The sequence below is a fragment of the Notolepis coatsorum genome (assembly GCF_963971535.1).
Source record: "Notolepis coatsorum genome assembly, contig: SCAFFOLD_300, whole genome shotgun sequence".
Classification (NCBI taxonomy): domain Eukaryota; kingdom Metazoa; phylum Chordata; class Actinopteri; order Aulopiformes; family Paralepididae; genus Notolepis; species Notolepis coatsorum.
In genome coordinates this window covers 513-23,889 of record NW_028173498.1, presented here as the reverse complement: position 1 = coordinate 23,889, position 23,377 = coordinate 513, and the positions used below count along the sequence as shown (strand labels likewise).

Below are 23,377 nucleotides of genomic sequence, written 5' to 3'. Positions count from 1 at the left end.
GAAGGTCAAGGTTCTGTCTCTGTACAAGCTGACTGGAGAACTGGTCACAGTGCTTGGATATGTGTGCGAGATGATGTGCTAACTAAATCAGCATTCGTTTTTGGTGACCTGGGATAATAATAATAATAATAATTAATAATAAACGTATACGTTTACGTTGTATAGCACCTTTCATACAAAAACTGCAGCTCAAAGTGCTTCACAACAGAAAAAGACAGACATACAATGAGCACATAAAGTGTTTTTCACATTAGGATCTTAACACTTTGGCTGCCTAAGGTTAAATTCATGATATACCATAGATTGCCAGTGCTATTTGTCTATGGAGAAAGTCCCCTTCTTTGCAGGGCTATAACTTTTTAAATTCTATTGCTACATTGCCATTATTAGGGCCCATTCAAAGTCCTATATGTATTGTTCATTGTGTAGCAACGTTAAACTTTTTCATTCACATATCGCTGCTGTCGGGACAAAACCTCATAACTCCAAAAACCCAACTTTTCAGCAGATGAAAAAAACGAACACAGATTTGAGGGTGAATAGAGTTAGGAGGTTTAGACAGATGATCGGTTTAATGCTTTCCCATTGTTTAAACTTTGTAAAACCAACACACACATATGGAGGATGATCTACGGAGTTGATTTATATAATAAAAAAGAAATTCAAAAAATGGAGTTATGAGGTTTTGTCCCGACAGCAGCGATATTCATAGTAAAGTATGGTCTAATGTATAAGTATGTTTTCATCTCTTTCTGCAGCTTTCTCCAGAACGTGATATATAGCCCCAAATGCATTATATTGATGATGAAATACAGTTTGATGGCAATCAGCGCGATATAAAAAATTCCAACTAGACGTACTTCTAGAAGTTACTACACGTCATCTGATGTTGACCGGATGGGCGAGGGGGCGTTTATAATTCCGTGGGCAGCGTTATACCAATCATCTAATGTGGGTCAAATGTTGATAATAGCAGTTAGTATCGAAGACGGTAACGTTACACGCTGAAACTCACCCCAGTCTCCGCGCGCCGGTGGGCGATCATCGTCGAGTATAAATCTTATCATTATGGGATATATTTTTACCCGGTCCATCTCCAGCTTGTATAATGGTATATACGTCCAAATCATGTTGTTTATCGAGTTATTGCCAATCGATCACCGTGTAGCGTGACGAGCCAGAGTCCCATGACCCATAGCGAGCGCCCGGAAGTACTACGGTCGTCATGACAACCTCTATTCAACATCCTGTTTGGCGATTGCGCCGATCGGCCACCAGATGGCGCTCCTGAACCGCCAGAGAGCTCAGTGGGTCCTGCTGGTGGATCTCAGGCCAGCGGAGGGGACATATGAATCCGATCGCAGATTTTTGAAATATTGATATAAGGACGACGTAACGCGTCCTCCGGCAACTTTAGCATGGCCAGCAAAGACGTCTAAAGGCGGGTCCCGGCACTCAAAGTGTTAACATCCCAACAGGCCACCTTGTTTATGGTTTGATTCAGTTTTAAAAATAGACAATAATAAAAATAATAAGATAGAATAGACAGAGTAACATAGTGCAGTGCAATAAAATAGTAGAATAGAATAGATATAAAATGAGCACATGAAGTGCAGACAGACACATACAAATGTTTTCACAGTGCAATAAAACAGTTCTGGATTACCGTTTTAACAGTTTAAAGTCGTCTTTACCTTCTCCGTTTGGTAAATCATAATAGTAGATAACATAATAGGATAGAGCAGAACTGAACTGAATAGAATAATAGCAGCTCTCACCCGTGACTGCCACCAGGGCTCCGAAGAGTTTGATCAGCGCCAACACGAAGGAGATGCCGAAGTAACCCGTCAGGGAGAAGAAGAACGCGTAGCCGTACGTCGTCACGGGATGCTGAGGGGACAGAGGGTTCAGGGGACGTTACTTTCACTGCCACACGACAGCCGGTTAACCCGTTCACTGTGGCAATACAGAAGGTTAGCCCTTTACTATCACACAACCGCGGAGCTAATGATGCTAATGATGGAGCATCGCCGTCGGTTGTGTGATACCAAAGGGCTAACCTTCTGTCGTGTGGCAGTGAAAGGGTTAAGGCGAGACAGCCTAGAGGCGAAGAGGCAAATATTATATTTTAATAGATATCACTATGAAACTTTCCCAACTAAGAAAAAATGTATTGCAAGTTTTCTGAGATTTTATGTTTATATATTATGCAAAATAGGCGTCACCTAATTAACTCTTTCAGTGCCACGCCTGGTTTTCCGTTTTACCGCTTGAATGCCACCATCGGCGCCAATGTTAACGTTAATATCGCCTAATCTATGTTTTAAATTATGGCTATGTGTCTAATCTGCCCATCGCATTATCAAAGACTATTTTCCAGTCAGTGCTGTGGAGACAGATTGTTTTTTTTATCGCGTCGTTTCCATTTCAGAGCAGTTAGAAAAGCCCCCGTTTTGATATAAAAAACAGCTCATTCTGGAGCATTCTATGAAAATCGTCTTTTAGTGGAATATTCCACAACGTTGATATTCGTCGGCCTTTTTATGAATCGTTTTCAAATAAACGCTAGATGATCAATATTATACGTGCACGGACGCACATTACGGCCGCGCACTGATAATCGCTCCGTTGATTACCTCACGGAGTTTTACAGTGAAACCGAAAGAAGACATTTCACAAAACAGCTTATAACTTCATCAAACTTACTCTGATTATCCTACCACTGATAACACAGAGTCCTTACCTGACATCAGATGGTATCCAACTGGTATATTCCAATTCCGACACAGTAGATCTCTATGATCCGCGGGGATCTGAGGCTCCAGAATGAACTCTGGTAACCCCGGCTGGATCAGTGAACTGGAAAATGTGGAGTACCGGATTTTTTTCCCCATTCATTTTCATTGAGTCCATTCCAAAATCACTTATGTCATCTGGGAGACGACAGGGGGCGCTTTTTTCCACAGTGATCGTCGGCGCCCCTCGGCTATACTCGGGTAGGCTCGGGTGATGCAATATTTTTTCAGATCGCAAAAAAAAAATAAAAATCCGAGAAATCTCGTGAGTGGCTAGCAACCACCTATAAAAAAACACGAGAAATCTTGTGAGTGGCACTGAAAGAGTTAAATATGCGCTAATTTGCATCCATCACCAGGAACAGAATCACCAACGTTGGATGTGATGCCAGATTAAAGATTTTTGTTTCATCAAATAACACAATGCATACGACATACATAGAACATACGATGGCGATGGGTCTACAAACAGTTAGAGCGGTCTGAAAACGCTGGCGCCAGGGAGTAGAGATGGGAAAACAGCGTGCAAAACAAAATACATTGAATGTGAATTCATAGTCCTGTCGTCAGGCGACCTCTGACCTCTGAACAGAAGGCTACTGCAGGGCCCAGACCCCCCACCATGAACAGGCCCGTCAGGATGTACAGGAAGCCGATGGAGTACGAGTACAGCACCTGCAACACAAACCAGTACAAACCAGTCACATCACACACACAAACCAGTACAAACCAGTCACATCACACACACAAACCAGTACAAACCAGTACACACCAGTCACATCACACACACAAACCAGTACAAACCAGTCACATCACACACACAAACCAGTACAAACCAGTCACATCACAGACACAAACCAGTACATACCAGTCACATCACACACACAAACCAGTACAAACCAGTCACATCACACACACAAACCAGTACAAACCAGTCACATCACACACACAAACCAGTACATACCAGTCACATCACACACACAAACCAGTCACATCACACACACAAACCAGTACATACCAGTCACATCACACACACAAACCAGTACAAACCAGTCACATCACACACACAAACCAGTACAAACCAGTCACATCACACACACAAACCAGTACAAACCAGTTACATCACTGCGTCGTCAGCGTAGTTTGAATTGTACTGTGTCGTCAGCGTAGTTTGAATTGCACTGTGTCGTCAGCGTAGTTTGAATTGTACTGTGTCGTCAGCGTAGTTTGAATTGCACTGTGTCGTCAGCGTAGTAAGAATTTGTACCATTTCAGAGTTGGAGCCATTATGGAGCTTCATTGCTTTCTCCTGCACGTTCCCAATGGCAGCATCCGCACATAACGCTAGGGATATGAGCATCACACCTGAAACACACACACACACACACACACACACACACACAAATATTGTTTTAGAGCATGGAAATATGACCACATGTGTAAAAGGTGCTGAAGATCAAGCTTGATGAGAGTTTAATGCCCTCCCTCAGAACATTTGTCCAGCCCATAATATTATTATTAATAATAATATTATTTCTTGGTGCACATTGACAGCAGGAGACATATGATGAGCAAATAAACACAAGTCAGTCGTCGCACAACGAGGCTGAAACGTGTCCTCTTTTTAACCCTTTGTGGTGTGAGATTCCTCCGACTTGTATCTTGGAATTCGAATAGAATTCGCAACGAATTCTAGAACTATATACTGTAGCTCTCAATGACCAGTAGTCACTATGACATCACCATTAGAATGCTTTCATTCAGAACACTTTAATTTATTTAGAAATACTTTATTTAGAAATACTTTATTTGGTAGAAAAGAGGGTAACCACTGTGCTCAGACAGGTGCGTAGTCCAACATTAATTATGCAAAAAAAAAGGGAGGTAGGGACCGCACTCGGAATATCGTTGTTTTTTATTTTACAAGTTGTTTAAAGGACACAAAACGTTTTCAGCCATCCGGCCTTCATCAGTGTGCTATACTTTATTTATCACGAGGGAAATTCTGCGTTTTCACTGGATGTGAAGTTGTTGAAAGACTTCTTCTCTTTTCCTTTTACAGTTCTTGAAACAAAACCCTTAAAAAGGAACACGCCAACATTATAGGACATGTGCTTACCATCTTCCCCAGAGAGAGACAAGAAGATGGATACCAGTTTCCTCTCTGTGCGTTCAGTAGAAAGCTATCCGGCTTAGCACAAATGAATGGAAGCGAATACGGACCAGCTAGCCTACAGTAGCTGTTGGCCAAAAACACCTCTCGCAGGGCTGTTAAGATAGAATATAGGTCTGTATCCGCCTCCATTCATTTGTGCCAAGTTAGGCTAGCTTGGAGTCGGATGGCGTTCTACTGAACGCACAGAGAGGAAGTTCTTCTTGTCTGACTCTGGAGAAGATGGTAGTGCATTTCCCATAATGTTGGTGTGTTCCTTTAACCCTTTCACTACCACACTACAGACGGTTAACCTTTCACTGCCACACTACAGACGGTAAACAGTCTGTAGTGTGGCAGTGAAAGGGTTAACCTTCTGTAGTGTGGTTGTGAAAGGATTAGCCCGTTGTCGTGTGGCAGTGAAAGGGTTAACCTGATGTATTGTCGCAGTGAAAGGATTAACCATTTTGGCAGTGTGGCAGTGAAATGGTTAAATGTGTTCAGGGTATTCTGGTGTGGTGTTGTGGCTTAAAACTGTTACTACCGGACCTCGTTCAGAACACGGCCAGCACTTCCACCACAGGACTCGGCAAAGTCAGCTTAAGTATTTCATACAATTTAATGTAAAATAAACTATTTGAACTATCCCTTTAAAACCCTTTCACTCAGGGACCGAAACTAAAGCCCACCGCCCGCCAGGGGCGGTCAGTTTATACCGTTGGCGCTTGACACTTAGAGGGCTGCCCGCCGTGTGACGTGTAATCAATCAAGTTCATAACGATACTCTTATTTTGAAAATCTGTGCAGGTCTCATTTCCGCCCCAAGCGCATCTCCAGTCATAATATCGATGGCTCTGGCAGTTAGCAACAATTAGGTTCGTATGATACTCTTATTTTGAAAAAAAACGTGGCAACGAGTCATATCCGCCCAGCCCTGCAGCGGGATACTATTGGCTAAGGGCTTCTGCTCGCAGTGCTCATGTCAACACAGGCAGTCTGCTCTAGAAGAGCGGACCTCCGTTACTGTTTAAACAATGACCCAGTCAACTATTCACTTTTAGTTTAATACATGACGAGGCATTGTCTAACGGTATCTAGCTGGCTAGCTACTGATAGCTGCTGATATCAACAAATGCTCCAGCAATAGTCGAGTGCGTAATACCTCCGTTCCCTCGTTAGCTCGCGTTAGCTAGCTCACGTTAGTCGATCTGTCCCAGTAAACTAAATTGTCTTAACGTTATCTACCGGGCTAGCAGTAGCTACAGATAGCTCCTGATATCAATGTCTTATAACATTGATTGAATGCGTATTCTAGCTGAGGGCATGTTGAATGTGATTTGACACAAGAACAGTAACGTTATAAATGGGTCCAGCTGCATCGCCGGAGAATCCTTGCATGCTGAATGTAGGGTCTAGCTGAATATAGGGTCTAGCTGCAGGGCCGGAGAATCCTTGCTGGAGCTGGAGGCTACTCAAGTATACACACAGACAGTGGAGCTGTTTGCAGATAGCAAGCATTTTGACTTATTGCGTGGTGGCGATGTCTCGCAGATAATACAACTACAAGTATGATTATATAATATATATTTTATTTAAATTTTATTTTATATAAAATATATATATATTTTTTTTTAATCAAAAAAATGTTGGCAGGTAAGAAATATGCTTGGCGGGTAGACTCTTCCCATCTACCCGCCACTGGCCGGTGAGTCAAAAAGTTAATTTCGCTAGTTTCACTGCCACACGACAGAAGGTTAGCCCTTTACTATCACACAACCGACGGCGATGCGGAGCTAATGATGCCAATGATGGAGCATCGCCGTCGGTTGTGTGATAGTAAAGGGCTAACCTTCTGTATATTGTCACAGTGAAAGGGTTAACCGGCTGTCGTGTGGCAGTGAAAGGGTTATTAAGAGACCTACCTGTGGCGTTGAAGTTGGTGTGGTGTTGTAGTGTGGCTTAAAACTATTACTACCGGACCTCGTTCAGAACACACGGCCAGAACTTCCACCACTAGGACTCGGCAAAGTCAGCTTAAGTATTTCATACAATTTAATGTAAAATAAACTATTTGAACTATCCCTTAAAGAGACCTACCTGTGGCGTTGAAGTTGGGGGCGACGGTGCTGTCGGCGAGTGTGAACCAGATGAGACCCAGACTCATACACAGAGCAGCGCCAACGTCTGCCAGGTTGTAGCGCTTACCTGTTGAAACACACACCCAGGTGGGGAGGACACACACACACAGGTGGGGAGAACACACACAGACAGGTGGGGAGAACACACACACAGGTGGGGAGAACACACACACCCAGGTGGGGAGGACACAGAGAGTGACAGAAGGAAAGAAAGAAAACAAGAAAGATTGAACAAAATAAAAAGGAAAGAAAGAAAGAAAGAAAGAAAGAAAGAAAGAAAGAAAGAAAGAAAGAAAGAAAGGAAAGAAATAAAGAAAAAAAATAAGGAAAGATAGAAAGAATGAACAAAAAATAAAGAAAGATAGAAAGAAAGATAAAGAAAGAATGAACAAAAAATAAAGGAAAGAAAGAATGACAGAAAGAAAGAAAACAAGAAAGAATGAACAAAAAATAAAGAAAGATAGAAAAGAAAGATAAAGAAAGAATGAACAAAATGAAGGAACGAAAAGAAAAAAATAAGGAAAGATGGAAAGAATGAACAAAAAAAGAAATATAGAAAGAAAGAAAGAGCAAAATAAAAAGGAAAGAAAGAATGACAGAAAGAAAGAAAACAAGAAAGAATGAACAAAATAAAAAGGAAAGAAAGAAATAATGACAGAAAGAAAGAAAACAAGAAAGAATGAACAAAATAAAAAGGAAAGAAAGAATGACAGAAAGAAAGAAAACAAGAAAGAATGAACAAAAAATAAAGACGGATAGAAAGAAAGAAAGATAAAGAAAACATGAACAAAAGAAAGGAAAGAAAGAAGGAAAGATAGAAGGAAAGACAGAAATAATGAAAGAAAGAAAGATTATTAATTCCTCCCCACTGTACTTTGTATCTGACATTCTGAACTCTCACTCACATTATATTCCAGTTTCTCACAGAGGAGAAGTTTAAAGATTACACTCGTCTGACAACTACAAGTTTCAAACACGTTCAGAATCCGAGGAGATTGAGAGAGAGAGAGAGACAGAGAGGGAGAGAAGAGGGGAGAGAGAGGAGAGAGAGGATAAGAGAGATAGAGAGAGAGGAGTGGAGAAGAGAGATAGAGGAGAGAAGAGAGAAAGAAGAGAGAGATGAGAGATAAAGGAGAGAGAGATGAGGGAGAAGAGAGAGAGAGACAGAGAGGAGAGAGGAGAAGGGAGATAGCGAGAGGAGAGAGAGATAGAGAGAGAGAAATAAGAGCGAGACAGAGAGAGAGACAGAGACAGAGAGAGGAGAGAGAGAGAGGAAAGAGAGAGAGTCCCTGGCGAGCATCAGATCAGTGGGAGTTGATAGAGAGAGACAGAGAGGAGGGAGAGAGAGAGAGAGAGCAGTGGGAGTTTAGAGGCAGGTGTGTCTCCAGGTCGTCTCAGCAGGGGTTCTGCTTTGAACAGCTGAGCTGCTGAGACTGACTGACTGACTGACTGACTGAATACATGATGGATACCTTCATTAGAGCTTAAACTCAACTTAGAGGTAGAGTTGCCTCACTATCGTGTGTTTATTGAAATCATCAGTTCACAGCCTGGTACGGATATACTGATGAACGCCTCATGAATATGTAACAGTGCCTTCGGAAAGTATTCAGCCCCCTTCACTTTACACATGTTGTGTTGTAGACTTGATACAATTTGTGTGTATTTTCTGTGTAGTTTGAATTGTACTGTGTAGTCAGTGTAAATGGTAAACGGTGCCTTTATATAGAAGTTTTATCCAAATCGCTTTACATTTTTTGTTCCTCACATTTTACACATTCACTCACACATCGATGTTGGAGGCGACCATGCGAGGTGCCAACCTGCTCATCAGGAGCAATTAGGGGTTAACTAGGCCTGCCGCGATAAGCAATAAATCGATTAATTGCCGCGATAATTAAAATGAATGCAATGATTTTGACGGGCGCGATTAATTGCTATTTGCATGTTTGTTTGAGGCGGAATCAGTGCCCCTTGTCAGTCACTGTCCGTGTTGGGAGGCGGGCCGCTGGCTTTACTACAGAGCACAGCACAGGAGCTCCGTGGGGCTAACGTTACCCCTCATTGTGTCTATTCTACTAGCATTAACGTTACTCATACAAACAATCAATAGCGAGTTATATTGATCACGCTATGTACGATAGCCATGCTAAAACGCTAGCACAACATTAGCACCTAACCTAACAACAAGCCTTAACAAGTCAGCAATCTTTTTGCGAGACTAAACTCTCCGCTCGGTGGCAAATTGTGTTGATGTCGGTTTTGTTTAATCAATAAATGGGGCAGAATACACAGTGACTGTATCCTTTGTTTATTGCACTTGTGCCTGCTGCAAACATAATGATTATGAAATCCTATGCGAGACATTAAAGATGGCGGCGTTCTGTTTTCGTTCAGACTCCCTCAGACTAGTGACGTGTCTCTATTCTGACCAATCAGTGGTCTGCAGTGTTTCACGTGACTTTTCTGGTACCACTTCTACCAATAAGATGCATGCATCTCACTTCTACTCGCTTGGAACCACCACGACAGAGCAGGGACTAAAAAAGTACCCGATAATCACAACAATACTTCCGGTCCGGTCGGTGGGCTTCAAAATAAAAGTCTAAAACACCGGAAAAGACGGAGCGGTGGGCTTCAAAATAAAAGTTTGGGGAAATAATAAATTTCTCCAAAAAAAAATTCTCTAACCGGGTCGCAATAATATCGCTTATCGCGATATTTTCGGGGGCAATTAATCGCCCAGCAAAATGTGTTATCGTGGCAGGCCTAGGGTTAAGTGTCTTGCTCAAGGACACTTCTGACACGCTGCCCGGGAGGAGCGGGAATCGAACCGGGAACCTTCCGATTACCAGACGACCGCTTTACCGCCCGAGCCACCAGTGTAGTTTGAATTACACGGTGTATTCAGTAGTTTAAGTTTATTTAGGATCCCCATTACAGTCGTTGCCTTAGAAACAACTCATTCTAGTTGGGGTCCACACAAAAGACAACATAAAATATAACCATCACGATGTACATTTACACAGTCACAATTAACAATAAAAACTACTGAAATTAATAAATCTAATAATAATAAAACAAAGAAGATGGGAAGTCTTCTTACCGTAATAACATTTTAATGTTTGCTTAAGCACCACAATTCTAGTCAGTCATCACCTCAGAGAACATTACAGTTTGAATTGTACTGTGTAGTCAGTGTACATTACAATTTACTCTCTATTTTTCTGCCATCTATTGTATGCTTATTGTATGTCTGCACTTTATGCATTTTTATTTTAATTTTTTTTTACTGTGAAGCACTTTGAGCTGCAATTCTTGTATGAAAGGTGCTATAAAAATAAAATGTATTGTTAAAATAATAACAATTATCATTACATGTAAATGGTAAATGGCTGCATTTATATAGCACTTTTATCCAAAGCGCTTTACAATTTGTTCCTCACATTTCACCCATTCTCTCACACACTCACACACCGACGGCGGAGGCGACCATGCAAGGAGCCAACCTGCTCATCGGGAGCAATTAGGGGTTAAGTGTCTTGCTCAAGGACACTTGGACACGCTGCAGGAATTTGATCAGGAACCTCCGGATCACCAGATGACTGCTCTGCCTCCTGAGCCACTGTCACCCCCCACCGGTTAACCTAACCGGGAGAGGTGTTAGTTGGACAACGCCTAGGCTAACCGGCACTGTCCGCTTCCATTCATTGTGCTAAGCTAGGCTAACGTGCAGCCAGATAGCTTTCTACTGAACGCACAGAGAGGAGACTGGTATCTATCTCCTTGTCTCTCTCTGGAGAAGACGGTAAGCTCTAATTTCCCAAAATGTTGGCGTGTTCCTTTAAAGTTCAGTCAATATCACACGTGTCTCCACCACTGACCTTGTATGAACACGCCCCCCACCATGACGGGCAGCAGCTTGCAGCACTTGAAGATGACCTGCGTGGGGTAGTTCAGGTAGCCCAGCGAGGTGTTGGAGAGCCCCATGGTCCCCACGGTGAGCACCGCGATCACCATGTAGGTCTTCCCCGGGATCCTGGAGAAACCACCACACACACTTATTATCGGTATTGGTTAAAAAGAAAAAGAAAAAAAACGTTTTCTTTTTACATTTATTTAACCTTTATTTAACCAGGCAAGCAAGTAAGAACATATTCTTATTTTATTTATTGTCAAAAGTATGCATAATGTTGTGTTAATTCCACGACAAGAGATATGTAATGTTAATTACCTGAAATGATTCCGTTTTTTGGGGGGGGGGGGGAACCCTGCATATATCGGTATCGGTTGATATCGGTATCGGAAATTAAGAGTTGGACAATATCGGTATATCGGATCAGTAAAAAAGCCAATATCGAACATCCCTACTTATTACTGGAGTTCTGTACAAACCTCGCATGTCCATTGTGACTGATATTCAGGTAACCGCCGCTTTTTTACAATACGTACTTCCAGCGCTAAACTTTAACATCCAAGATCCAACTTTCAGATTAGAAGGTGGAGAAGATCAAATAATGACTCAAGATCCAGCAATAGCATAGACACATCTTGTCCATTAAATTTTTTTTTTCAGAAACATATTTTAGGTAAAAATGTAAGGAGAAAATAGCAGATTTCAGAGCAACCCGCCATCTTTATCAAGATATCTTCACACATTAGTAACTATGGCGATTGTGGCTGCAATTCTGAATGGCTGAGGGAGGGTTCTTGTCACAGCTGAACTTGTACACAATTCCTGTGAGTCTATTGAACACATCTGTATGTTTTCTTTTCAAAAAAAAAAAAAATCATTGTTTTGTATTTCTAATCAAGTACTGTAGAGCAGCAGTTTCTGCCCTTCAAGATTCCAAGCTGTTTTTGGCTGGGCTCCGCCTATACTCGCAATGCACATTGAGTGACAGTCACCCACTGCACTGGCAGATACCTTTTGGGGGAGAGAGAGAGATAGAGGGACTAATTAATTTCACCGCGGGGGGGGGGGGGGGCATAATCCCACAGGACAATGCATTGGTAACTTGTTTCAAATGACAATATATACCCCGTGAATATTAGTGCACGGATCAGAATACGCGTGGGAGCGTGATACAGCGAGTACAAGAGAGAGAGAGAGAACGAGCAAGCGAAAGCCTCCTCCCAGTCCCATTACCTTCCCACCCGTTTTATATAGTTCTCTGGTTGATTCACGATGTGTGTGTGTGTGTGTGTGTGTGTGTGTGTGTGTGTGTGTGTGTGTGTGTGTGTGTGTGTGTGTGTGTGTGTGAACAGCTGAAGGTCTCTGCTAAATAACCGCTTCCGCATTATTTCCACTCGCTGCTCATCTAAACTTATCACAGTTGATTGTGGGCGTGGCGGTGGCAGATCAGTGCCTATTCACGTCAGCGAGCGAGTCCAATCAGAATGGCTTGGTTCAGTGGGGGAGGACCTTGTCTCATCTGAACTGGAGGAATGCGCCAGAAATAGAATTTGAGACCTAGACAGTGTTGGTACAAGCCCCTCATTCTATAAAAACAATGAAAAACACAGCCAATGAAAAACATCGACCTATTTCACAATGTAAAAAAAGAAAACATGTTTCTGAGTGAAGTGTAGCTTTAATGTACTGATTCCTCAAGTACCGATTCCTCAAGTACCGATTCCTCAAGTACCGATTCCTCAAGTACCGATTCCTCACAGCCTGATTCCTCAAGTCCTGATTCCTCAAGTACCGATTCCTCAAGTACCGATTCCTCAAGTACTGATTCCTCAAGTACCGATTCCTCAAGTACTGATTCCTCAAGTACTGATTCCTCAAGTACCGATTCCTCAAGTACCGATTCCTCAAGTACCGATTCCTCAAGTCCTGATTCCTCAAGTCCTGATTCCTCACGTCCTGATTCCTCAAGTCCTGATTCCTCAAGTCCCGATTCCTCAAGTACTGATTCCTCAAATACTGATTCCTCACAGCCTGATTCCTCAAATACTGATTCCTCACAGCCTGATTCCTCAAATACTGATTCCTCACAGCCTGATTCCTCACAGCCTGATCCTAATCCCTGTTGTGCGAGGAGGCCGTAGCTGAAGCTGTTGCCGATTGAGAGAGAGCGTGCGCTCAACCTCCTACCCAGAGTAAACGACAGTAAATACAATAAAGTATGTCGCCTAGCAACAGCGGAGTACTATGAACTAGGGATGTCCGATATTACCGGCCGATATTGGCATTAAAATGTGATATCGGAAATTATCACCGGCCGATATTGGCATTAAAATGTGATATCGGAAATTATCTGTATCGGTTACATTTTTTTTTTACATTTATTTAACCTTTATTTACCCAGGCAAGCAAGTAAGAACAAATTCTGATTTTATTTGTTGTCAAAAGTATGCATAATGTTGTGTTAATTCCACAACAAGAGATATGTAATATTAATTACCTGAAATTATTCCGTTTTTTGGGGGGGGGGGGGGGGGAACCCTGTATATATATATATCGGTATCGGTTGATATCGGTATCGGAAATGAAGAGTTGGACAATATCGGTATCGGTAAAAAAGCCAATATCGAACATCCCTACTATGAACACTACCTTCTGCGCTTGTCCTGCGTCAGCTGCAGCTCCACCAGACCAAACATGGAGTAGAAGCCAAACTGGACCAGCGTGAGGTACCAGCCGAAGGGCTTGAAGCCCTCCACAGAGAAGATCAGCTCCTGCAAGAAACAGGAGAGGAACCATCACACACACACACACACCAGGCCACGTGAGCGGATCGGCGCGGCCGAGAAATCCGCTCTTCGCTCTTTAAAGCTTGGTCCGCTCCGCTAATCACTCATGTTGACCCCGCCCCCAAGTCGCTCTCCGCTCGCTCCCCGCTCACCTTGAATCGAGCGCTCCCCGCTCCAGATCGCTCGGCAGTTTTTTTTCTTCTTTTTTTGGAGCATGGTGTAAATGAGCTCAAACTACAACAGTCTACACCCCCTGGGCCCCTTAACAATTGTTTGTATTGAGCCGCATTGTAATTGTAGCCATTCTGCAATGTTAAATAACGTTGTTTATCCATTCACTATCTCTATTAAGCGATGATAGGCTAGCCGAGCCACAATGCTATGGTCGCTGCCATTAACGTTAGCATGTAAGCTAACGTCAACAACAATGGCGTCGATACTTTTTCCTAACTGGAGTGAGTGTGGGGTTCACCCTTCTCATTGGTTGAAAATGGCCTTCATGTTTGTACATCGCCATCTGTTGCTTTGGCATTGTACTGCATGTATATATTACATCAGTGTTAAACCACTGTGAGCGGCCTGGAGTGGATTGGAGCGGAGGAGAACTCTCGCTCCGGACGTCGCGCCGACTCATTTTAAAACCCACTCCTCGCTCACGTCAAAACCGGCCGCTCCGCGCCCCGCGCCGCTCACGCTCCGATCCGCTCACATGCACTGACACACACACACCGTCACATTCTGTACACGTTGGATTTTCAATTGATGTGGTGTGAAAAAATCTGAGATTTTATTTGTAGGCCATATCGCCCAGGCAGCCCTACCTGCAGGTAGCCATAGATGAGGTAGAAGAGGAAGACTCCGGCCACGCAGATGAAGAACTGGGTGGGCGTGCTGTAGCCGCTGAGGTTGATGCCCAGGACTCGGAGCTCCTCCACGGACTTGATGTGCGGCGACATCATCACCTCCGTGGAGGAGGGCATGGAGATGGAGATGTGCTTCCGCGAGCTGTTGTAGCCCATCAGGCCGAACTTGGCGCTCATGGCGTCCGCCGGGGCCTGGTGGGCAGACAGAGGGTTGAGGGAGAGTTAGTCGTCTGTGACTGTGGTTGAAATGGTTGCTACCGAAGCTGCAGCTAGATTACCTACTGGATCCCACTCTGTTCTGACCCTTTCACTGGATGGTAATATACTGTATATGGGTACCGAATTCTGTACTTTTGAGGTACCGAACCGAAACACGTCGGTACTACCGAGTATCGATTCAAGTGAGATACAGATTTTTTTTTTTTTTTTTACTTTTTTCTTTTCGTGTCAACGTTCACACGCACAATATACGCTTACCTAGGATTTGACTTGATTCAACAACAAAGCAGTCGGAGCAATGGCAAGCCGAAAACGGTCGAAATTGTAGTTATTTGAAGTTTGGATTTTTTTTTTTACGACCGAGGTAGGTACATTTAATTTCTTGAGACTAAAGTACCGAAAAAAGGTACCATTGGGTACCGGTATCGATTCACAGGTACCGGTACCGTATATGTTCAAATGTGAAAGGTACCCATCCCTAATACTGTACACTAGAAGATCATGTTTACATATCAAGTGAAGACGTGAGGGAGAGGTTGTCATTGACAATTATTCATTGTTGTTGTTGTTGTTAATCTATGGATTGGAACACAAAATGGTTTGCAGGCCTAACTTTCGGGGTCACCATATGGCAGTACTAGAACTGCGCCCTGAGAGGGAGGTTGGCCCTGGGTGGGCGGTTCGAAGGGTCAAAGTGTATCAAACAGGAGGGAAGACTGTCAAGTTTTAAACTGTGGACATCAAACAGAGAAGGTAAAGACGACTTTGAACAGTAATCCAGAACTATTTTAATGCACTGTAAAATATATATATATTTTTTATCTATTCTATAATTTTATTGCACTATTGCACTATTTTACTCTGTCTATTTTATCTTACTCTTTTTATTATTGTTTATTTAAAACTGAATCAAACCATAAACAAGGTGGCCTGTTGGGATGTTAGATCCTCATGTGAAAAACTGTCATTTTATATGTCTGCACTTTATGTGCTCATTTTATGTCTTTTTTCTGTTGTGAAGCACTTTGAGCTGCAGTTTCTGTATGAAAGGTGCTATACAAATACAGTTTATTATTATTATTACAAAATGTAATCCTCAGCCGAGTATGTCAGTTTACTCAATTTGGGTATATAGGACTGAAAAGGTTTAAAGGAACATGCTAACATTATGGCAAATGTACTAACCGTCTTCCAGAGTCAGGCAACAAAATAGATACCAGTTTCCTCTCTGTGCCTTCAGTAGAAAGCTATTATGGCTGCAAGCTAGCCTAGCACAGCACCAAATGAATGGAAGCGGATACAGACCACTAGCCGTAAAACTCTGGTCCGTATCCGCTTCCATTCATTTGTGCTGCTAAGCTAGGCTAGCTTGCAGCCAGATACTAGCTTTATACTGAACACAGAGATGACATTTGTATTGTTGTGGAAATTATTCTAAGAGAAGAAAACAATGAGCTGAGTAATTCTGATTGAGTCGAGTTGTAAAAAAAAATGAGCATAGATTTATTCTCTGTGATCACAGAAAAAGTGCTCAGTTACTAAATCAGAGACCAAGTGTACACAAGCATCTGAGGCCTAAAAGAAATTATGGTTTGTTTCCGGTTGCCGACCGACCCTGCCGATTTAGGTGCGACCAAATATATTTTATGAGTTAAAAAAAATAAAAATAAAAAAAATACAGTTTCATAGAAATCTTAGTCAAACCTTTAGTATTATGGATATTAAACATGCTGGCAGAGTACATGCATCCATGTTGTTGTGAACATTTTAATTAAATAAAGAAATTCCCTATCCATAGTCGCAGTGGGAAAGAATAAAATAAAAAATCAAATAAATTCCCTACCTACCCAATGGCCTTAACTGACAACCAACAGGAAACAAACAATTCTTTTTGTTATGCCTGACCAGGAAATGAGACAGAACCTTGGTCAGACGTACAATTAAATACATCACTGAACACGACATGACGTACATTAAGATGAAACATAAATGTAACATGAAAACTAGTGATGCACCGATGTGAAAATTGTGGCCGATACCGATAACCGATATTAATATTGCTGTTCTGGCCGATACCGATATTTACCGATGTCGATATCTCTGTATAGAAAACACTTTTTTATGATAATCAAATAAAGAGCTATTTTCCAAAACGCATAATTTTTTTAACTTTTGTAACTTATTTTCAGAAATGACTGATATTTTGAAACTATTTAAGGCCAAAACATGTAAAAAGAAGAAAAAAAAGATAAAAAAAATAAAGAAAACGTTTTTTTTTTTTAAATATCGGCCCTATCTTGATATCGGACCGATACCGATGTGTAAAAAAACTGCCATATCGTCCGATATTATATCGGCGGCCGATATATCGTGCATCACTAATGAAAACAGAAGATAAGTCTAAAGGTTTGTCGTCCCTGAGACAAGACTGGAGTCAAGATTAAAGAAGAAAAGAACAAGATGTGATTTACTAAGAAATGTCTATCTGTCCTCCTGGCCCTTGAGGTTGTTTTAAGAACATCAGCCAGACAGTCGCCCTATAGTGTCTTTGAGCTCTGCTAGTTGACCTATATTAAACTAGTCAAGGCTATCGAATATGTATGATAGAATATGTATTTCAACACAGATCTATAATGGCATGATAATATTTCCATTACAGTATCTATCCTTGTGTCTGACTCTGGAGAAACGCATTTATGTCTTATTTCTTACGGATGTAAAGCACTTTGAAGTGAAGTGAACTGCATTCCCCTGTAAGAAATGTGCTATACAAATATAAGTTATTATTCTTTTATTTCCCATAATGTTGGCGTGCTCCTTTAAGAGGTTTAAAAGGGTGAGAAAGAGGGGATCCTCCTTTTCAGCATAAATTGATTAAAGCAGATTTTAAAACTAAGAATTCACCTGCCCACCTCAACCCACTCATTGTCAGATTCAGATTTGTATTTGGCACATCCTCCATACTATACAGCATACATGAGTGTCCTGAACTAATCAAACATTGATATTAGACTATATTATGTTTGTCTAGGATATAATAATGCATTATACTGCTCACATCAAATGGCACTCTTGTGTTATTATTATATAGGGGATATATATTGAACATTATTATTTAGGGGTGGGACGATACATCGACAGGGTTCCCACGCTTGCCTTGAATTTTTTTCCATACTACCTCCTGATTTTCCAGGTACCATATTAAGTGATGATCTATAGGCCCCTGAAGTTTTCCGCCCCCCCCCCCCCCTCACACACACAACCCCCTAGGACACCTGACTACTTACTTGATTTAAAAGATGTACCAGTCAAGGCTACATTGTAAATGCTTAGAGATTATGTCTTATTGATAATATCAATGCATGAAATAATGCAACAAGCTGTAGATGAACAACAATTTATTGAACTGGAACACATGAGCACTGGGATTGATATATGTTCTCTCTTCCACTTCTCTCCTATCTCATCCTGTCCTCCTCTCCACACCTCCCCTCGTGTCCGCTCCTATCTTCTTTTCCTACTCTTCTCAACTCCTCGTAATCATAATCGAAATTAATCGTTGTGAGGTTGCATCGTTTCACCCCTACTACTCTTACTCTGTAAAAGCGTTTGTAAAAGCTTTTGTAAATCAAACTGGTTATCGTTATGAGAGCTAACCAGGGGCGGATTTAGGATTATAGGAGATTTTTTTTGCAGGCAAGCGGCAGATTTTTTTTGAATTTAATTAACCTGTACGTGCAATTTCCTGCAATATAGAGCCTTCAATCATGACCAATAAAGCTGCTCTTTTCACTATAAAAGTCAGTTAACCATAACGTAGTTATGGTTAGATTTATATATTGGGGGGGGGGTATATCATATTTTTCATATGATCAAAAAGTGGTGGAGCAAGAGCATACCTTTGCTCCCCCAAGTTCAATAGTGGGAGAGCAGAGATGCTCCGAATGCTCTTATGGCCAGGCGTCTATGATTCACTGATACAAAGTAAAATAGTGCAGTGCAATAAAATAGTTAGTAAAATAGAATAAAATAATGCAATAGTGCATTGCAATAAAATAGTTATCATCGTATTTTTTCGGGAGGCCGGTAAGGAGTGCATTACAGTAGTCGAGTTGGCTTGAAATAAAGGCATGGATCTGGTTTTCAGCGTCCTTTTGATTTATAAATGCTATGTTTCTAAGGTGGAAGAATTAAGTTGTCAACTTGTTGATTGTGATTTAAAGCTTAGGTCTGAGTCTACCATGACACCAAGACTTAACTCACTCAAATACAGTTAGCAGCTGGATAGACCACAGATGGAAATTAGCTTCTGCTAAATCTGGTGCAAACATATTTTCATGTAACAATGATGAATTGTCAGAAAAAAAAAAGATTTTTTTTTTTTTTTAAATAGATTCAGGGCTTTTCAGAAAACATTCGGGGCTTGAGCCCAAGTAGCCACCCCCTAGCCCCGCCCCTGGAGCTAACGTTGGCTAGCTACTGTACCTGGTGCTGGCTAACTGGCTCGTTATGAGAGCTAACGTTGGCTAGCTACTGTACCTGGCGCTGGCTAACTGGCTCGAGTCGTTATGAGAGCTAACGTTGGCTAGCTACTGTACCTGGAGCTGGCTAACTGCCTCGTTATGAGAGCTAACGTTGGTAGCTACTGTACCTGGCGCTGGCTAACTGGCTCGTTATGAGAGCTAACGTTGGCTAGCTACTGTACCTGGCGCTGGCTAACTGGCTCGTTATGAGAGCTAACGTTGGCTAGCTAGTTAGCAAGATTGCACTGCTTACTAACTAACGTTGATAAACCCAGGTTTACCACACAGTTAAAACACAGCTAATTACATTTGAGGATAAACTTGCATAAGAAGTTTCACTCAAGTTTCACTGTAGATGCCAAGGCTCCATTGGCTCACCAAGCTGCCTGCATCAAATTCCAACATCCAATATACCATATAGGATGCCAAGAGCATGCTCTACAACATGGGATCATCCATTTCTTTCTACAGTAAAAGCTGTTCACGTGTAAAGGGTTTTTATAAACTCATGTTAATTCTGTGCTCAATAGTTAAATTTTATTACACATCATCCAATACAATTTTCCAGGACAACTGTTTCTATTTCCATGTAATTGGTCACTTTTGCTCAGTTTCCATACCTTTCCATACCTGGAAAATGAATCCCATGAATCCCATGTTTTCCATGTTTTCCAGGTCCGTGGGAACCCTGATCGATCCAGATCGATACATCGATGTAATTATCAACAATCGAATCGGATCGATGCGATGTAATAAGATCGATTCATATCGATACTCTTATTTTGAAAATCCTGTGGCGAGTCTCATATCCGCCCAAGAACAACAGCAGAAGCTCCGTGTGTGTAGATGTTACAGCATAGCATTCTCCCTTTCTGTGTGTGTGTGTGCGCGCGCGTCTTTGGAAAGACCAGATGAGGTCAGAGGAGTTTGATGTTTAAATGTTATTTAAACATAAACAATATAATACATAATAAATGTAGGCCTATACATGATCATGCAACATCAACAAATTGTTGTAGGAACGGTTTGGGAGAGGGAGGTTGTGAGTTTTGAGTTCCAAAAAATGTAGCTTAAAGTTTAAAGCTCAATATATAAAAACCTGGCACTTTACAGTGAACAGGAGGTCTATTTGTATTAAAAACAATAGATTGATTTTCCTTTAAATGTCTGGAAGAGCTCAAAAATACAAATGTCAAATGATATTTTCATTACCTTTTTTTTGTTGATCTAAATGTTACTGATTGTGTTAAATGATGATATCATCTCATATCGATTGCAGGCACCTGAATCTAAATCGTATCGTATTGTATCGTGAGAGACTTTGTGATATCGGCAAATATCGTATCGTTGTCCAAAGAATCGATATCGTATCGTATCATGATGAAACTGGTGATTCCCACCCCTATTATTATTACACATGAATCCAATTGTGTGTGAACGAATGAGTGGGAATTACCCATGAAAACATAAAAGCAAAACATATTATTATAAGCTAACATTATAGTTGGGACCTTGTCGTTGAGACTACTTACTGCAAAGAAGGGATTGACTGGTGGTTGATGATAATGTACAGTTTCTTCCCCCTCAAATGTCTTTTTAGACTATTTTTGTATCACAAACAGTAGTGTATTTGTAAATCTGGTATGTCATAAATGTCTACATGTAGCAGTACTGTCTATCTGTATGTCATATATGTTATGATGAATTGAAAATGGGGGACCCTGATGTAAACAAGACGAAAGTCTTTCTCTGGTCTGCATCCCCTTAACAATTGTATGTATTGAGCTGTACTGTATTGTACCCATTCTGCAATCTGTTAATAACGTTTTCAATCAATCAATCAGACTACTTAGTGCAAAGAAGGGATTGACTGACGTGACTGACGTTACACCTTAACAGCTTGTTGGTCCAAAGCTCATCATTAGCTTCATAGCAGCCTAGTGCAGTAACGTTAGCATGTTGCTATATCTGTTGCTATCTGACATATAGCTTGCAATAAGGTTAACATACGATAGTTATGCGCTTTGCATGTATATAGCTACAACTGATGACAACCTGTGAGAAAAATATAGTTTTCTTGTCTTTCTAACTTAGTTCCCATATCTAGCCAGGAGGCTAACAACAAGCTAGTAGTTAGAGAGGATACCTTCAGCGACACTTCCGGGTGTCTTTAGGTTAGCTTCTCATGTTCTCGAGAGGTGATCCAGGTCAATATCATGTTCCTTGAAGGTGACATGTCCGTCTGTCGTCTATTATGAGTGTTTTCATATTTCATAAACAGCCAGAACCACACAGAGCAGCTCGTTAGCTCGTTAGCTTCACGCTGCTGGACTTTGCTGCTGCAGTGGCACTGTGGCACAGTGGCAGGAGTTCAGCCAACAACTTCCGCCCCGCGGTGAACTCTGACCCCGTATGAACGACGTCATATATTAACTCATTGACAGTTTCTTGAAATGGGGCTGTAAAGTTGCTTATTATTATTATTATTATTATTATTATTATTATTATTCTTTAAAAAAAAATTATAACTATCTGGAAAATATGCTACCAAACAGGAGAGTATTACTTATATTATAGATTATATTATTATTACTGTTTTTTATTTTTTATTTCTTCTCACATTTGCATACATTCTTCTAATAAAAAAAGATAAACCATATTTTGTCTTCTTTTACATTTTATATATTTTTTATTTTATTTCAATTGGCACTTGCTTTTAATTGAGATTGCAACTACTATATTATTGTTCATGAGTGTTATTTATATATCAATTCTCTGCTGCTATTCATTTGTCTATAACACCCACAGTATGTAGATCGTATGTATTTACATTATGCATCTCTTTCCTTTTCTTCTTTAACATCATAGACTATTCTATTTATTTATCCATATTTTGTTACAATCTTGTCAGATGATAAGAACAACAGAAGGAAAGGTAACAGTAAATTGCAATAACAATATACAATGTACAAGTGATTAAACTGGAATATATATATATATATATAAATGAGTACTACTGAGTAATAATGCTAATCTGTACAGTGTTACAGTAGTAGTGTGTACAGCGATACAGGTATAAAACACAATGGTAGTAATAGACAGTCTATTACTGTCATGCAATGTGGTTTGTATGTGTTGTGTGGACCCCTGGAAAGGTAGTTCCTACAAGGGCAGTCGTATAATGATCCTAATAAACTAAACTAAACTAAACTAAACCAAAATAAACCAGGACAACCAAACTAAACTGAATTGAGATACCTAGAAGGAAATGCATCTGACACCAAACAGCCTCCTCTCGCCACAGAACCTACCTCGTTTGAAGAGTCCATCATTAGAGAGTACAGACCTGTTGGGACGCTGTCTTTACTGTAAGACTTCACGCGTCGCTAACCACCGTGCACACTGACTGCTCACCTTGTCAATCCAGTCCATCCACATTGTAATACTATGCTCATGTCCCACATACACTGATAGGCTCGCCGCAGGAGACATCTCCACAGCCTCATAGAGAGAAGACGTTTATCTCCGGGGCTTTCTGCCAGAGGGCCTTTCTAACAGAATCCCAGCTCCTTTCTTCTGATTTCTATGGAGAAACCATGGCACTCCCCTGACTAAAAGTATAATGGAGCTCTATGGAGAAACCATGACACTCCCCTGACTAAAGTATAATGGAGCTCTATGGAGAAACCATGGCACTCCTCTGACTAAAAGTATAATGGAGCTCTATGGAGAAACCATGGCACTCCCCTGACTAAAAGTATAATGGAGCTCTATGGAGAAACCATGACACTCCCCTGACTAACAGTATAATGGGGCTCTATGGAGAAACCATGACACTCCCCTGACTAAAAGTATAATGGAGCTCTATGGAGAAACCATGACACCCCTCTCACTAAAGGTTGTTACAATAACGTCAGAATGTCTTTTTGAATGAATACAGCATAGCAATGATACGAGAAGCCATGAGACGTGATAATGTTACCCA

At 41.2% G+C, this 23,377-nt stretch overlaps 1 protein-coding gene across 2 annotated transcripts in view; it reads right to left on the bottom strand.

The window, feature by feature from the left end:
• LOC311247766 (adenosine 3'-phospho 5'-phosphosulfate transporter 2-like) overlaps nucleotides 1-21,744 on the bottom strand; it is a 50,047-nt gene extending 28,303 nt beyond the window's left edge. Inside the window, exons 1-8 of one of the 2 annotated variants that reach the window (XM_084338767.1) lie at nucleotides 21,539-21,744; nucleotides 14,609-14,842; nucleotides 13,651-13,772; nucleotides 10,970-11,124; nucleotides 7,045-7,152; nucleotides 4,063-4,160; nucleotides 3,378-3,470; nucleotides 1,779-1,890 (exon numbers count right to left, since the gene is read on the bottom strand). In XM_084338767.1, the coding sequence (XP_084194893.1) occupies nucleotides 1,779-1,890; nucleotides 3,378-3,470; nucleotides 4,063-4,160; nucleotides 7,045-7,152; nucleotides 10,970-11,124; nucleotides 13,651-13,772; nucleotides 14,609-14,827 (907 nt within the window). In that variant the 5' untranslated portion in view covers nucleotides 14,828-14,842; nucleotides 21,539-21,744. The remainder of the gene's footprint in view (nucleotides 1-1,778; nucleotides 1,891-3,377; nucleotides 3,471-4,062; nucleotides 4,161-7,044; nucleotides 7,153-10,969; nucleotides 11,125-13,650; nucleotides 13,773-14,608; nucleotides 14,843-21,538) is intronic. The other variant, XM_084338768.1, reaches the window with a different exon arrangement.
• Between the last annotated feature and the right edge of the window lie 1,633 nt (nucleotides 21,745-23,377).